The 16,449-nt window shown below is 43.1% G+C and overlaps 2 protein-coding genes across 3 annotated transcripts; one reads left to right on the top strand and one right to left on the bottom strand.

Annotated features, from left to right (window-relative positions):
* The first annotated feature begins 428 nt into the window (after positions 1-428).
* On the top strand, positions 429-4,356 carry si:dkey-11p23.7 (V-set and Ig domain-containing protein). Its single transcript, XM_064344387.1, has 3 exons — positions 429-1,964; positions 2,621-3,004; positions 3,110-4,356. Exons 1-3 carry the CDS (start codon positions 1,910-1,912, stop codon positions 3,532-3,534), a joined length of 864 nt encoding a protein of 287 aa, XP_064200457.1. The 5' UTR covers positions 429-1,909; the 3' UTR covers positions 3,535-4,356.
* Positions 4,357-11,949: 7,593 nt separating this feature from the next.
* On the bottom strand, positions 11,950-14,947 carry rpp25l (ribonuclease P/MRP 25 subunit-like). 2 transcript variants are annotated; one of them, XM_064344414.1, is made up of 2 exons: positions 14,316-14,947; positions 11,950-13,851 (listed from the first exon to the last, which is right to left on the bottom strand). In XM_064344414.1, the coding sequence occupies exon 2, from the start codon at positions 13,806-13,808 to the stop codon at positions 13,242-13,244; it is 567 nt and encodes a 188-aa protein (XP_064200484.1). In that variant the 5' UTR covers positions 13,809-13,851; positions 14,316-14,947; the 3' UTR covers positions 11,950-13,241. The 2 variants fall into 2 exon arrangements, with proteins under 2 accessions (XP_064200484.1, XP_064200473.1); XM_064344403.1 differs by having other exon boundaries at positions 14,258-14,943.
* Positions 14,948-16,449: the final 1,502 nt, after the last annotated feature.

Below are 16,449 nucleotides of genomic sequence, written 5' to 3'. Positions count from 1 at the left end.
GGAAAACAAATAGAAACAAATCAGGCCTGTACATTTCTCAACAATGTTACACTTAAAATAGACGCAGTGGTTCTCAAGAGGCTATTAATTAAATAAGCAATAGTCTGTATTTTAATCAGTGAGTCAATGCCTACTGTATGTATTACAGTGTGTACAACAGTCCTTGAATTTGTGTGCACTGTGGTTAGGCACACAGTTTGGAAGATAATAATGAACAGCAAAATTCATATAAAATAGAACAATGTAATATAAAAATGTGTGAACTCATTTCTGTTCTCAAATCATTTCTCATCAATTCTTTCCTCATGTTTTTATTGACAAGACAATCTTGTGCGTCAGAGCCATCCTTGGCAGTCTTCTGCTGTGATTGCCTCACAGACTAGACTGCATTTGTTGCATCAGTGAGGCACATTTTCTCATGGGGTGGTGATCATAAACTTTTCATCTCCATACAGAGACGAAATGACATTGAATACGCAGAGCTAATTGGGTCAGGAAACTCTTGTTGCCACTGACCAATGGTCAGCCTCAGAAGAGTATTACCTAGCTGAATATGACATAAATTTAAACATCTTTTTATCATTTGAACATGGCTCATTTTTAGTAGCCCAAAGCATTGCACAGCGTGCAAATAAATTTCAAAGGCTTTCAACCATAAACCTTTTCATGTAATATAATGAAGAACAGAACATGGTCACTTACCTATCCTCATTTGTGTATTTTCCCATTATTGATGCTACAGTGGATCGGTTCAAATTGGGGTGCACTATCTGGCCAGCTTCCCTCATTGAAAGACTGATTTATTCCATGGTCTACAACTGTGAGTCTAATTTCATTTGACACTTTGACTCCATTTTCCACATTCATCTGGCTGGTGTACCACTAGACATACAGACTGCCCTTCCTCACTGGGCTCCATGTTGTGCTGCTCCTCTTCCTCTCTGCTGGCATTCTCTTCTGTTTGCCTCCATTTCTCAACAACACCAACTCACTGGTGCTCTCTTTCATAGCTGATTATGGACTGTTGGATGGATTGTTGATCTGACAATTGTTTCGCTTCATATTGTTATCATCTGCTGTGACCAAGTCAAGTCAGTTTATTTGGGTGGGACTTGATTTTTGTATCATGTGTTAAGTCTTGTGTTTACAGTTGTGAAAAATGTTTCTCATTTGTATTTTGAGTGAAAGCAACATAAATTACAAAATTAGATAGTATTTTGTTGATTTAGGTTCATGTGTTGACATGTTAGACTATAGTTTCAATGAAAGTGTAAATAAATAGAAAAAAATCCTGCCGTAAGCAGTTAATACTGTTTAAAACTGTAGAGACAATAAAAACATTAAGAAATGAGACTCAGCGTCTGTATGTAAGAATTAAGTAGATGTGTCCAAAAAAGGGATTAAAAGTCGACCAAAAGTACTATTTATTTCAAGTATTGTTATTGGTGACTGATCACTCAGTAACTGAATGATGGAAGAGAACTGCTCTGCAAATGAGTGTCAGTATTATGATATATAATACATAATATATAATATATAAGTATAACAGTAAGGAACAAGGAACATCTCCTCTGAGGAAATATTAAGTACAAAAGTGTGTGCATGTATGTGCGTGTGTATGCATGTGCGTGTGTGTGTGTGTGTGTGTGTGTGTGTGCATGAGCATGTGCGTGTGTGTATGAGCACATGTGTGTAATAATGTCAATGTAAGTAGCTGTGACAGAGCCTGGAACAGATATGATTTAGTGGCATGTGTCTGTGTGTGGTGCACGTGTGGATGAAGGATGGGAAAATATCAGGCCTGGTCACGTTGTTCGAGTGACAGTGAGTCAGGGCAGATGTGTCACAGTGCTCTGGTCTGGTCAGTCTCACGCCACCACACTAGGCTCAAAGGAAGAGCAGGAGCAGCATGGATTCTCAATACCTCTGCACCTTCCTATTCGTCCTACTCCTACACCCAGCAGGTGAGTGGAGCCACTTTCTTATTGCCGGACAAACTGATCTGCCAGTCCAACTAAAAGTAGGGATACTGAATTATAATTTCACTTGGACTTGAAGAAAATTGTGCCCAAACACTGGTATTTTTAAGGAATTTTCAATTGTGCATTGTGTCAAAATAAAGAAGGCTGGGTTGACTTTTATCGCTGTACAAATCAACAGGATATATGATGACATTGTTATAATAGCCTATTATAATATAAGCACATTTAAATATACCTTTCATATGCACCAGACGTCATTTGCTGAGAGAGAGTTTGCACTGTTAGGTACAGGTATTAAAGGGGTAGTTCACCCAAAAATGAAATTAAGCCCCAATTAATGTTTCCATTTACTAAGAGTAAGTGCTATCTATTCATCTGGATAGTTTTGGATATGTTTATGAGTACCTATGTCACTACATATTTGGAAAGCGACATTGCTATTGAGTTTCATATTCCCCATTGAGGTCTGTTGTATCAGGGTGAGCTGCAGCAGATATCTAGTAAACTCATCAAATGCCAGCGTAACTATCAGGATGGACAGATAGCGCTCACGGCAAATGGAAACATAGCTATATTTCAGTTTTGGGTGAACTTCCCCTTTAAGTTCTTCTCACTCTGTGCTCTTCCACCTTTTTCAGCTGGGCATGATGATGGCTGGTCAATGAAGGTGCCTCCAGAGGTACGGGCGATAGAGGGGTACCCCGTAGTGCTGCCTTGCTCCTTCACCCATCCGCATCGTACACACCACTCCTCTATGTTAGTCATGTGGAGACTGGGTCACGGTTCGACTGCCACAGTGCTTTTCCAGTGTGCCAGCCACAACGACAGCCATCGTTGCCAGACGGTGCCTCACCAGGACCACCGCTACCGCCTGGAGGGTAACCTGCGTGAGCATGACCTGTCACTCAGGATTAACAACGTTGCCTTGCAAGACAACGGCCGCTATTTCTGTCGTGTTGAGTTGCCAGGCCACCCATATGCCAGCTTTGAGAACAAGATGGGCACACGCCTGAGGGTAGAAGGTACAGACAACTACAGTGCTTTTCAATGTACAAATATGCACAGATAAACTAAAACACTAGATTTATTATTGTTATGTATGTGTGTGTGTGTGTGTGTGTGTGCAGCTGGTCCACGGATCCTTGGGCTGTCAGTAGAGGGCACTGAAGAGTCAGGGTATAGGGCGCTATGCCGTGTCCAGGGATCCCCTCTACCAGACATCCAATGGACTGGGCCTGGAGAGGCTCTGGAGGGTGCCCCGCTCTCTCCTGCTGCTCACGAGGCCCCTGCACAGCACCACACCTCCAGTCTTCTGCAGGACATCGTCCCTGGAGAACAGTACACATGTAGCGCCTCCAACCCCCTGGGGAAGGATCAGGCCACCCTCTACCTGCTGACCTCGACCCCTGTCCCGACTTCCTCTGGACCTACCCCAGTCCTGCTGCTACTCTCCTTTTCCCTGGGGACCAAGATGATATTGTTCCTGGGATGGGGTGCCTGGCTAGTCAGCGATGGGGCTTTATCTTCCTGGGTCAGCAGTGAGACCCAGTGAAACAAACACACACGTGAAGGTTCACAAACAGCCTAGTTGCTTGTCTCTTACTCCATACATATCTGGTTGTAACCTATAAAACTGTGCTTGCAGAAACAACTTAATCACACCGGCTTCAGTCATATGGAAGGGACAACCCATCATGTGACTGGGTTATTGTTACCCTCTTATTAATATTCCTTTCAACACAGCCATAGCACACATGCCACTGATTGATCTATTTCTATATCATCAATACTTGAGGCAAACATTGGGGATCATGTTGCCTGGATCAGTATGTTCATTTTGACATGACATGTCCTGCCCAATGGTAAATTACTGTAATGTCAGATGTGTGCATGTAATGCATGCAGGTTAGTTGTGTTGGTAAGTTTAATTGCACAAGACCACAAAATTACTTCAGACCATGGAATAAGACCTATCAAAAAACGAGAATACAGATAACAACAAATTAAAGGGTAAAACTGGCAGTGTAATTACACTCTCAAGAGATAAAATATTTCAAAGGTAACCTTTATTTTGAAACACTCAATATTGCTGGTAATAAAGTTAAAATAGCTTAAAAACTGACTTAAGAACTACAACAACAGTTGACAACCAGCAAATGTTTTCTTTTCTGTTTCTTATCCAAGAAAATGCCTCCCTCAGAGGAATAAGTCAAGAAATATAATACAACTTATTCATTAAACAGAATGTTTTACTCTGAGAATAATTAATCTATTTCTTATTAAATTCTAATCTTACTAAAGCTCTTTGCTACAGGAAATATGCACTGCAAAGTAAGATTGATGCCAGGATTTCATTTGAAACATATTTTTAAAAGATTATTGTGGCAAACACGCCTGCCACAGGCCACCGAAGTGGCTTTCTTTGGGGCCCTCCAGCACAGAGACACAGGGAGAAGATGTTAAAACAGTCCACATTTATTCCACGAGGGTTTGGCAAGATGGTAACAGCCAAATGAGCAGATGTAAAAACCCTGTCATGACAGAGAGCTGCCTGGTGTGGGTGGGGATGGCAGATTTAACCTGTGCGCAGTGATTACCTCACTACGCACAGGTGCAGCCACTCCTGTTCCTGGGTCCAATTAGCCTGGCCAATTATCTAATTCTTCACCAATTATCCAATTGGCCAGGTCTAATTAGCTTGACCCAGGGCAGGTGTGGCTGCTTAAACCAGCCATCCCCACACCACATACCCCCAACGCCAAACTGAGGCCAGGGAGAACCACTGGCCGAAGCCTACTCCCCCCACCCCCACCCCCACACTCCCAACAAAGCCAAAGACAACAAACAAAAACAAAACACTCCAAACACGCTAAGAAATTAAATAAAAAAAAGTCAGGGTGGGTGGCCCCGGAACAGTCCAGTACATGCGGTGACCCTCCTTCGGACGACCAGGCAGCCCTTCTTCCTCCTCCCTCCTGGAGCACGGGAAGTCCTGGGCTGCTCTGCTGGCTGGTGGGGGCGTCACCGGCTTGGGCTGTTCCAGGGGCTGTGGTGGGGTGGCTGGGCTGGTGGGCTGGTGGACTGGCCTTGTGGTGCTGGGGACCAGGAACCCTCGTGGCTGTGGTGGCCGCCAGTCGGCTCTGCTGGCGGGCGGCTGCAGGCTTATCCCCTCATGGGCTCCGGGCAAACCAACCAGGCCAAAACAGAGAACTAAAAACAACCAAACGGACGAGAAAGGAAGCAAAACGGCGCGGCCACCGCTCGTGCGCCGCCCGTGGCTGACCCGCCTCCTCGGCCAAGTCCAGCTCACGGCGCGACCACCTCTCGTGCACCGCCCGTCGCTGACCTGCCTCCTCGGCCAGGTGCAGCTCCTCAGCATCCCAGCTGAGGATTGCCTCCTTCCCCTCCCTGGTCATCTTCCGCTCCCCATTTTTGGCCCGGAGGATCCGCCCGAAGCCCTGTCGGGAACACCTCAGCCGCCCCTCCTCCAGTGTGCTTCCTGGCCGGCCCTCCTGTGCCTCTTTCCTGTGCCGGAGGAGCCCCACGTTGGGCGCCACTGTGGCAAACACGCCTGCCACAGGCCACCGAAGTGGCTTTCTTTGGGGCCCTCCAGCACAGAGACACAGGGAGAAGATGTTAAAACAGTCCACATTTATTCCACGAGGGTTTGGCAAGATGGTAACAGCCAAATGAGCAGATGTAAAAACCCTGTCATGACAGAGAGCTGCCTGGTGTGGGTGGGGATGGCAGATTTAACCTGTGCGCAGTGATTACCTCACTACGCACAGGTGCAGCCACTCCTGTTCCTGGGTCCAATTAGCCTGGCCAATTATCTAATTCTTCACCAATTATCCAATTGGCCAGGTCTAATTAGCTTGACCCAGGGCAGGTGTGGCTGCTTAAACCAGCCATCCCCACACCACAATTATATTCTTTAAAATTCTACCATAATACAAACACGGTGAATTTAAACATTCTGAACAGATTGAAATCAACAAAGGATGAGTGGAAAATATGGGTTACATACAACCTGAAGAAACATCACTGTGTAGGGACTGTTAAAGTGCTCTTTTAAAAGGTGACTTTAGCTCCAGGTTAATAGCAGGTAATGGTTACAGGAGAAGGCAATGTGGATAACAGGCTGTGTAACAGATGAAGGTATCAGGCTGAAGACAGTGTAAGGGCACTATGGAAAAGGAATGTCATTCCCAGGCTCAAAGCAGATGAAAGGCAGTTGGTTACAGCAGCTCATGGCACTCCAGGTGAGATGTTCCTCAGGCTCCACAGACATTGTGGCACACTGGGTAATCAGGGAGCTATCTGGTTCCCCTGATCCCCACTTACTCAATTCCACCGGCTCCCTGTTGAGCCTGTGCCACTCTCTGGACAGCAGGCTCCTGCGCAGGCCCACCAGGCTCGACTTTTCTGGGCCCCTCCCAGGGCCCCTCCCTTGGGCAGCATGGCGCAGGAAGTTCAGGCTATTCAAACTTGCCAGCTGGCTGTTGAGATTCCAACAGTGCTCCCGTGCACCTGCTCTTCTCCTCCTGTACCAGGACCACCACACCAAGGTATGCCCTACACTCACAAGCATCTTAACACAAAAACAAATATAGAGATAACACTCATATCCTCATCTTAGGAATTAATATTTGCATATTTAAAAATAATGTAAACTAGTTAATTGTGTTTAGCTAATTGAAATAAGCAACTGCCCTCTCTTTCTTAAAGCCCTTGTATAATGAAGTTTAATGTTCAGTAGTGAAGTTGGTAAGTTGTCAATCATGCACTTCTGGCACTTGCTGTCTCTCTTGGGACTATATTTTCCCCCTCTAGGGAATGACAACACTTTGCACTTGTTTCCAATCTGCTGCTCTAGATAAGGGCTGCTAAATGATAGCAAACTAAAACCCAGCATATTAATCCCAGTACCCCACCATGCTGCTCACTTTCTATGTCATTAAAAACATATTATCCTACACAGCTTTTAGTCTATAAACTGCATGTCACTGTCCTCTGCATGTAGTCTTCCTGTTTGGTCAACAAGCAATGATTCTGCTCGTTTCAGTACCCTTTTTGTTATTCTATTTCTGTCAGAGTCACTTCTATCCGTCAGTTGACAGAAAGCAAACTTCCTTGTTTGAGTATACACAATTCTTTTACACAATATCACATTTCAATATGTTGGCACATCACATTGAATATTACTGATGCGTGTCAACACAATATTTTGGCCACTCACACACAGCAGTATTTCTTTTATAAACAGGGGTTAAGATGAGTCAATTTTGAATAAACAAAATAAACAAGACCTCCAAACCAATTTCATCACTTCAAGTAAATGAAATACCATAGGAAAAATACTTCACAACTATGGTGCAGCCTGACAAGAATACACTACCTGTGACAAACATTACCCATCTTCCGAACAGTCCAAGCAGATCTCCTCCCTTGGTTTAGCCGTGCAGGACACAGCTCTGTGGGACCCCCCCACTTGTCCTCGGCCTTCATCCTGCTCGACACCGAACCACCGGTCGTCCTGGGCTGAGGTGGTGGTCCGCGATCCCAGGGGGGTTACAAATGGGATCGCCTTATCCCCTCACCTAAACCTCTCCAACCGCTACGCGGCCCTATCTGAAGATGCTCCGATCTACCCAACTGACGCTCAGGTGCGCCCAGCTGTTGTTCAAGTCCACTCAGCTGATGCCCCGGTCCAACCAGCTGTGGCTCCTGCAGCGCCGACCCGTCCCGATCTGGACCCCTCTCCAGAAATGGCGCCTGCCGTCTCTGCAGCTTTCCCACTGCTGGTGGCTGGCAGTGTTCAGGTGGGTCACCGCTCCACTTTGTGCCATTTCAACTGCGCCCATCCCGGGAAACGACCTCCTTTTAAACTTAATAAACAGCTGTGGAAAGTCTGTTTTTATCTCCGGTCCCCTCCCTACGCTGGCCCGTAGATCAGCGCACTTCAGCCGAATCCTCAGCCTCAACACTTGGCTCCTCTCCGCTTGCAGAATGAACAATATAGGTTTTATTGACAATTTTAATTTGTTTTGGTTTTCGCTTTTTTTTTTTTCCTTTTTATAGGTCAGACGGAGTCCATCCAAACAAGCAGGGTAGCCGAATGCTAGCGGCTAACTTGCAGCACGCTATAGTCCTCTCCACGTGACTGACTGTTTACCTCTCCCACACGTACCCAAATTCCCCTCTTCTTCTCCGGTTTTATTTCAGGCCACTGTTTCCAGTACTAGCACCCCCTATCTGTTAGGAGTGCAATTTTTTCCTTCGTCCTCAGTGGCCTTTCCTTCTCCTCCGGTCTGTACCACTGGCTCTCCCTACTCTCCTATCCTTGAACTTAATGTTCAACAGCATATCTCTCCTCCCATCATTCCTACCCGAATCTCTGTTAGATATCCCACTCATTATCCAATCCGTGCTGTTACTGTTTCCAATTTAATTACAATTCCCCTTCAGCCTCCTATCACCAGCTCTGTTCCCACTCTATTTAATCCAACTACCTTCAAAAACAAAAAAGGATTAGGAATTATTCACTTAAATATTAGAAGTTTACTTCAGAAATTAGATCATGCAAATATACTAGTCATGCAGACTGACCTTGATATACTGGTTTTAAGTGAAACTTGGCTTAAAAATAGTGTCAGTGACTCGGAGGTAGCTCTAATGGATTACAACTTATACAGAGTGGATAGAACTGGTAGGGGAGGAGGGGTGAGTATTATGTTAAAACAGGTTTCTCTGAAACAATCTTAAAAACTGTCACAATTCCAAGAAATTTTGAATTCCTTGCACTGAAGGTTCAGCTGGGGCCTAACTGTAATTGTGGTTGTGGTTGGGGTCTATAGACCCCCATCTGCTGAGTTAGGCTCCATTGATGCAATAGCGGATCTACTGTCTCATTATTCCGATGTTGAATTGATTGTTATGGGTGATGATATTGATGAATGATACTTCCGATCATTTCAAGGAGGTTAGTGCTGGCCTTAACTTATTCCAACTAATAACAGAACCCACTAGGCCAACTCTGAAAGACAGCTCAAAATCTACCCTAATTAATCTTATCTTTTCTAATAGGGTTGATAATATCACTGCCTGGGGTGTCTTTGAGCTTGGAATCAGTGATCATTACCCTGTTGGATGCATTAGAAGTACTCGGCTAATGAAAACAAAATCTCACAAGGTTATAAGGAGAAATCTAAGACATTTTAATGAGCAAGCCTTTTTATCTGACGTTTGCCATAGTAATATACAATACACATCTGAGATTACTGATGTCGACTTGGCTCTGGATTTCTTCACAAAGACTCTTCTTTCTATCATTGATAGACATGCTCCACTAAAAAAACTTAGGATTAAAGATAGAGTCACCCCCTGGTTTTCACCTGAGCTAGCAGCTTTATTTAAAGAAAGGAATAGAGCCTGGTCTCTTGCCAGACACTCTGGTGACCCTGCACACTGGGCAGCTTTCAGGCAAATCAGGAATAGATGCATCTTCGGTAAGAGTAGCCAAATCCAAATATTACCTAGATCTAATTACCTGCTCCTATGCTAACCCAGCTAAATTCTGGAAGGCAGTGAACTCCATCAAAAACAGACCCACTACTTCCCTACCTTCACACATTGATTCTGGTGACTGTTTGATCTCTGATCATAATGAGGTTTGCCTAGCTTTCAACAAGCACTTTGCCGAGGCTGGGCATTTATTCGAAAAGGAATATACAGGACCCCCTCTTATTAGTGATGATTGTGTATATACTGTGAACCAGGCCTTTCAGTTTTCCTTTCAGCCCTTCTCTGCTAGTGTTGTTTTTGAGACCTTGCAAACCATTGATCCCAGGAGCTCTACTGGAGCGGAAAAATTAGATCCTTTTTTTCTAAGAGCAGTTATCACACATATTCAATCTTTCTATTTCAACAGGCATATTCCCTAGTATCTGGAAATTGGCACATGTATTTCCACTGCACAAAGGAGGTGATAGAAATGATCTAAACAATTATAGACCAATCTCCAAATTACCATGCCTAGCTAAAATTCTGGAATCTCTGGCAAATAATCAACTCAAAGTATTTCTTTCTAGTCATTCAGTTCTAAGCCCACATCAATCCGGATTTACAGCCAAGCATAGCACTATCTCAGCTGTTACGCTAGTTACAAACAATATTATGTCTGCTCTAGACAGTAAGAAACACTGTGCTACCCTTTTTGTAGATCTGTTTAAAGCCTTCGACACAGTGGATCACGCTTTGCTTTTACAGAAGCTGTGCAGCATTGGTTTAGATGGTAAAGCTTGTGAGTGGTTTCATAATTATTTGTATGGGAGACTTCAGTGTGTGAGCACCCAGTCTGGCTTCCTGCCGGTGTCAAAGGGGGTTCCGCAGGGATCAGTTCTGGGCCCTATCCTTTTCACCATTTACATTAATAATATTGTTTTCTCACTAAATGATTGTCAAGTCCATCTATACGCAGACGATACTATTGTATATTGTATTGCTGATTCTGCTCAGCTTGCCATTGAGAAACTGCAGCTTGCTTTTAATGCCCTTCAGTTAAGTTTAAGCTGGTTCTTAATGCAAGCAAAACAAAATTCATGTTGTTTACTAAGGCCAGAAGCACTGATTATGATAGTATATTTATATCCACTGCAAATAGTTCTAAAATTGAGAGTTTCTGAATAAAAATATCTTGACATCTGGCTTGACGAGAAATTCTCATTTAAATTCCATATAGATGATCTTGTCAGCAAACTGAGACAAAAAATTGGCTTCCTTTATAGAAACAGATCTTGCTTCCCTATGATCAGTAGAAAAAGAATTGTTAAAGCAGTTTTCCTTTCAGTGTTAGACTATGGTGACATTATTTATAGAATTGCTGCTCCTTCTTCTCTTAAGCGCTTGGACACAGTCTATCACTCTGCCCTCAGATTTATCACTGGCGATAGTTATGGTACCCACCACTGTGTTCTCTACGCCAAGGTGGGTCTGTCCTCTCTGGCAGTGAGGCGTGATAAACACTGGTTTTTGTTTATCTTTAAGGCCATGCTTCCACCTTATATTACAAGGTTGTTAGAGTGGTGCTCTGGACCCTATTGAACCCAATCAAATGGCTTGCTTATGCTTAAGGTCCCTCGGGCTCGATCAGAAATTGGGAAGTCAGCATTCCATTTTAGTGCCCCATCCTCCTGGAATGAGCTCCAACAATTGCTGAAAATAAGTTCTCTACCAACTTATGGGCAGTTCAGATCGCTAGTTTTGAACATTCCTGTCTCTGATTGTATCTGTTTTTGATCTTATCTGTGCTTGATTTTATTTATTTTATTATTTCTTTTATTATATTTTACTTTATTTTATTCTAGTTACTTTATTATATACTATCTTAGTTACTGCTGCTATATTGTGATATGTCATTATACTTATTGTGTTTTAATTGTGTTTGTAATCTCGGCTACATTGAAAATGAGGGCCTGGCCCTCAATTGTACCTCCGAGAATTTAAATAAAGGTTCTGACTGACTGACTGACATGACACCAAGTTCCAAGAGACTGACAGAAACTGGCATTGAGGTCTGGGTGTACTAGGAGCAGGAACTTGGGGGGAGCCAGGTACTCAGAGGGCAGAATGCTTTCTGAACCAGCGCTGTCAGATTTCAAGAAGTGACTGATTCCTTTTGTGTAATACAGAGAGGGAAGGCAGAAAGATTCAATAAGCTTCAATCCTTCCTGGGAAGCTGTCATACAAGTTGAGAACCAAGATCTATGCTGACATATTTGCATTTTCAAGATGCATGAGATAATCCGACACCGGTTTCCTTTCCAGACCTTATTTGTCATACCAAATTTATATTGCAAATCTAGTAGTAAAATCAAGGTGTTTCTCCACCGTAGAACAGGGTTTAATTACTTTTGTGCATACTGAACATGCATGCCAGTGGCTGCCATCTACAAAAATCCATTTGAAATGCAACGTGTATTTATGCTTTATTAAAAATAAACATTTCTGTACAAATACTTTTTAGAAACACCATCTTGTCTCTGTATGCCATTTGCTAGGTGTTTGAGTATACCATTAATCTCCCCAGACCACATCTATTAAAAAAATTAAACAAGAAACTTCACCTGGTATATAATTTTTTTTGAAGATGCCAAACAATTCTTTCCGATCAGTGACTAGAAGATCAACCTAGAGTGGAAAAATGATCAGATCCGGGTCGGTATTTTAGATTATGAAAATTTGGAGGGACCATGTTTAAAAACACTGTAATTCCTAAATGCGTCACAGGGTATGGATGTAAATATCCTCGAATTATAGCCGACAGCCTGCACTTTAATCTCATAATCATTATCTAATTTCAAATCAAATATGCTGGAACACAGAGCAAACACAACTAAAACTGTATCACTGTCAAAATACCTACTGCACTGTGTGTGTGTGTGTGTGTGTGTGTGTGGCCCCCTCCCTAAGTATGGTAACAGTAGAGTGAAATTTGTTATTTTTGCTATATAGCCTACTTTTGGATTTCAGATCAAAAGACAATTTAAAACCGCAATAGAACAAATAAACCATGCATCCACTGTAATCAAACTTAATTTGCACTTGAAAAAACAAAACTCAATTTAAAAAAGTTATGTAAATCTGTACATTTAATTTGTACTTGACAAAGAACAAAATCCCCCAAAAAATTTCAAAAAACACAAACAAAATTCCAATACTTAAAAAAAAACATTACTACGCTGTCTCTACAACTCAAAGATCAAATTATTTCTTAATTCGGCAATTCGTTGTAATTGTTCACCTACATTGACCTTCAGACATTCAAAGAAGGTTCCGTCCGGAGTTGCCAACATGGACTTTTTCCACCAGAATTAGTCTTGTAAACCATTCTTACAAAATCTCACGAAAACACAAAATGAAAAGTAAAACTAAGAAACATGAGTCAACAATTAAGAAGTCCATGAGCTGAGCATGAGTTTGTCATAATTGTCAAAAATAACTGAAATATGTGGAAAATACTTCCCTCAAAAAATGCAAGTCCTGCCAAGAGCAAATAACACCCATCCACAAGAACCATTTTGGAAAAATTCTGGTCTGAATATTTGGCAACATTGGCTTTGTGTTTCCGCCACCCCAGTGAATAAATGTATGAACAGGAAGGGATGAGTTTCAGCACAGTCAGCAATCGCATGACACTGAGGTGGACACCAGCTCATCAACAAGTTCTCCACCTGCTCCCAAAATGTGCTGTTCACAATCTTACATGACCCCTCCACGGTTGTCTTTTTTAGAATATTCCCGACCCCCTGCTTGCCTGACGGAGCCCCCTTTTCCCCTACCAGCACCTCTCTTTCTCCTCTGCCCCGGCCCTGCCTCCTCCTCTCTGGCAGCCTGTGCCCACAGGGTGTTGAAGGAACCGGGTGCCTGGTACCCTGGCTGGGTGTTGTCAAGGGGGTCCTTGGAAAGCAGTACCCAAATGGCAGGCACATTTCTGCTGACAGTGAGGCTATCCAGGCCTGCACCAGGCTCCAGGGGTTCCCACACCTCCTGTACAGTGCGGTACAGCAGCTGGGTGTACTGATGCAGGCCACGCATACGTCGTTTAAGGATCTCAGTACAAGTGATAGCCTTTGCAATGCTTTTACCAGCACCAGAGAAGAGGATCTGCCGGCATGTATCGGCCTCCATGCGGCCCATGGCGAAGCCCATCAGGTTGCGGATCTTGCTGCCCTCCTTCACCCTAACCTCGGGGGTATCACTGGCCAATCCAGGGAACTGGCAGGGGAAAGGCTGCTCCACTGTGCGCGCTTTCTGATAATTCTCCATCAGAACTGCACAAGGGAACCAGCCCCACACCCGCACCTTAAAACTGCAATAAAAAAAGTCAGCGTCCTGACAGCCAGCTATACAAACAGTTAGCATAACCCAGTAATGCATATGTGTGTAAACCACATGTCACGTGCTACTGAACTACAGCATTTAGCCTAGCTAGCTGTTATAAAACAGTTAATCTGCCATTCCTCAAGCCAAGCAACATAATACCATGCTAATAACAACTGTAGCCAGCAAATCAATATCCTAGCTAGTGTGAGATTGAGCTAATGTAAGATAGATAGATATGGTAGCGCTAGCGAATCTATTTAGACAGTACTTGCTATAACTAATTCAACTGAACAGTGGCAGTACAATGCACTTTGCCAGTATTGCCGATAAATTGAAACACGAACATTATCAGCAATTTTGAATAAATTTTGATTAGTCTGACAATGTCTTACCAATTTCAACTCGCACGTGTTTATTACTAAAGCTGCCGTGAACCATAGACATACATACATCTATATCTATGCCGTGACCTGCTGAACCCTCCTTCTTCTTCTTCTTCTTTCTTTCTTCTTCTTCGTCTTCTTCTTCTTCTTCTTGTGATTTTCCGGCAGTGTACACGCTAATATGCGTATTACTGCCCTCCACTGGTCAAAGCAATAATATCGGCTCGCGTTTTCAGTTACGTAAAAAAACTGCACAACTTTTCTTTCAATGAGCTGATGATTATCGTTTCGGCCAAGGATAGATTTAAGAGGAAAGACAGAAATTCCTAAATCTGATAGATATTTAAAGAATGATGCCCTTTCTGCACTGTATTTCGGGCACAGTGGCACACTAAAAGTACATGTTTAACTACTGCCTATAACATACAGGCACTTGTTAAAACCACAATGACCCAGCCTCTGGCTTATCATTTAGACCCATCTTGTATGAAGTCTCTCTCTTTCTGCATCATCTTACATTTTAGCACATTTTACATTCTCTTTAGGTTTGCATATCTCACATTTATCAGATTCTCTTCTTCATAATAAAAAAGTTTTGTATTTAGATTGCATGTGTCTATGGTCAAAACCCTGTCAAGCGCCATGACCGCCAATCGCCCGGTGAGACTAGATTCCCTTGTGGGTCGTCTGTACCAAGCGGCCAAAACCAGACTTCGTTTTTGAAGCTCATTTCCTGGTGTTGTAGTTCCTGGTTGCTCATTAGCGCCACTACGGATGGCTCCAGTATAGGTGTTTTCATATCCGGTTTCCATGTACGTCTACGGTACAAATGCGATAAAAATACAAAGTCAATAATTTTTTCTCACAAGAACAAATAGTCATAATAGGTGTATTTTATTTGTCTTATGACTGTCCATGGGTCGATTTCATGATTTATTGCGTCATTTGGGAACAGTGCCAATATTTGTTCTGGACCAATGAGGTACAGCTTGCGTCACTTCCGGATTACTGCAGAGGACTGAGCTACAGTAAGGGCTACAATCTGTGGTCACTGGGGTGGGAGGTGGCGTCTCTTGGCCTTGACATTGCGGCTCCGACCACGGTCCACCTGTGCGAAGTCAGAAAATGCAGGCATCCCATTTTGTAGTGCTTTCATTATAGCGTGTGCTATTTACAGCTGCACTAGACGACCATAAAATAATCCTCCTCTGAAGTTTTGCGGTAGCCGAGTCATTTTTACTATTTCCTTTAGCCCACTTAACCAAATAATTCGTTAGCAGAAAGCGTAATCAGCTAACGCTTATTTGCTATATGTGGTAGTCCAGTAGCCTATGGTAAAACAGTTCGCAACTTCGGCTACCAAGCCATTTGACTAGCTAGCTAACCCTAACCGGAAAATATTCCATCTGTCAAACGTGTTTGACGGCTTGTCAGTCGTGTACATTACGTAAATGTCTACCTGGGCTATGCTGCACGAATGTGACAAAGCTAGAAGCTAGCAAGAAAATATTAATTAGAAATTCAATGTACATTATTTTTGTCTTTATGCAACAGGTGGAAAACTTGCTTTTCAAAGTGCGTTGTCATATTTACACGCCTGTAGATCAGTTATTAAAATACTTGGTAGATTTGTTAAACACCGCTGACAGTGTTAATTTTTATTCGGTAGAAAGTGACTTGCGAACGATCGGTCAGCTAGCGTCACCCAGCAAGTGAACACCACAAACGACGATGGAGTAGCTAGTAGCAGTTACTGGCTCATTAACTGACTGTGGCGAAAACCTACGACGATAACTTGCTCGGTTAACAACAGGTCTACCAGACAGTTATACGAAAATTAGCCTAGTCAAATCACCAGTAGCCTACACACCTCTGATTGATTGACCATCATCAGTGTGGTCGATGTTCTTCCCCTGTGGTTCATATTGCTAATGCGTGAGCTAACCACGGATAGCCTACCTAGCTCACTGGCAAGCTGATACGCTAGCTAAGCATATTCGTTTTGCTGAGAAACATAAATCGAAGATAACTGAACATAATTGTATTATTAATGCCATACATATAACTTGATTACATGACACAGTACAGTCACGGATGGAAATTAAACTCCGTAAACATGTGATAATATATTTCAAAACAACGGCAGACAGTCAGCTAGCCTCAAGTTCGTTCTGCAATCGTTCGTTCAGGTTGATGGGCTT

Source organism: Anguilla rostrata, chromosome 1, assembly GCF_018555375.3.
Source record: "Anguilla rostrata isolate EN2019 chromosome 1, ASM1855537v3, whole genome shotgun sequence".
NCBI classification, from domain to species: Eukaryota; Metazoa; Chordata; class Actinopteri; order Anguilliformes; family Anguillidae; genus Anguilla; species Anguilla rostrata.
Note: the sequence above shows the minus strand (reverse complement) of the source record. Positions and strands in the feature narration are given on the sequence as shown.

Coding starts and splice junctions, on each gene's coding strand:
- si:dkey-11p23.7 (XM_064344387.1), top strand. CDS start 1,910: ATGGATTCTCAATACCTCTGCACCTTCCTATTCGTCCTACTCCTACAC. Junction 1,965..2,620: donor CCTACTCCTACACCCAGCAG/GTGAGTGGAGCC, acceptor CACCTTTTTCAG/CTGGGCATGATGATGGCTGG. Junction 3,005..3,109: donor CACACGCCTGAGGGTAGAAG/GTACAGACAACT, acceptor GTGTGTGTGCAG/CTGGTCCACGGATCCTTGGG.
- rpp25l (XM_064344414.1), bottom strand. CDS start 13,808: ATGGAGAATTATCAGAAAGCGCGCACAGTGGAGCAGCCTTTCCCCTGC.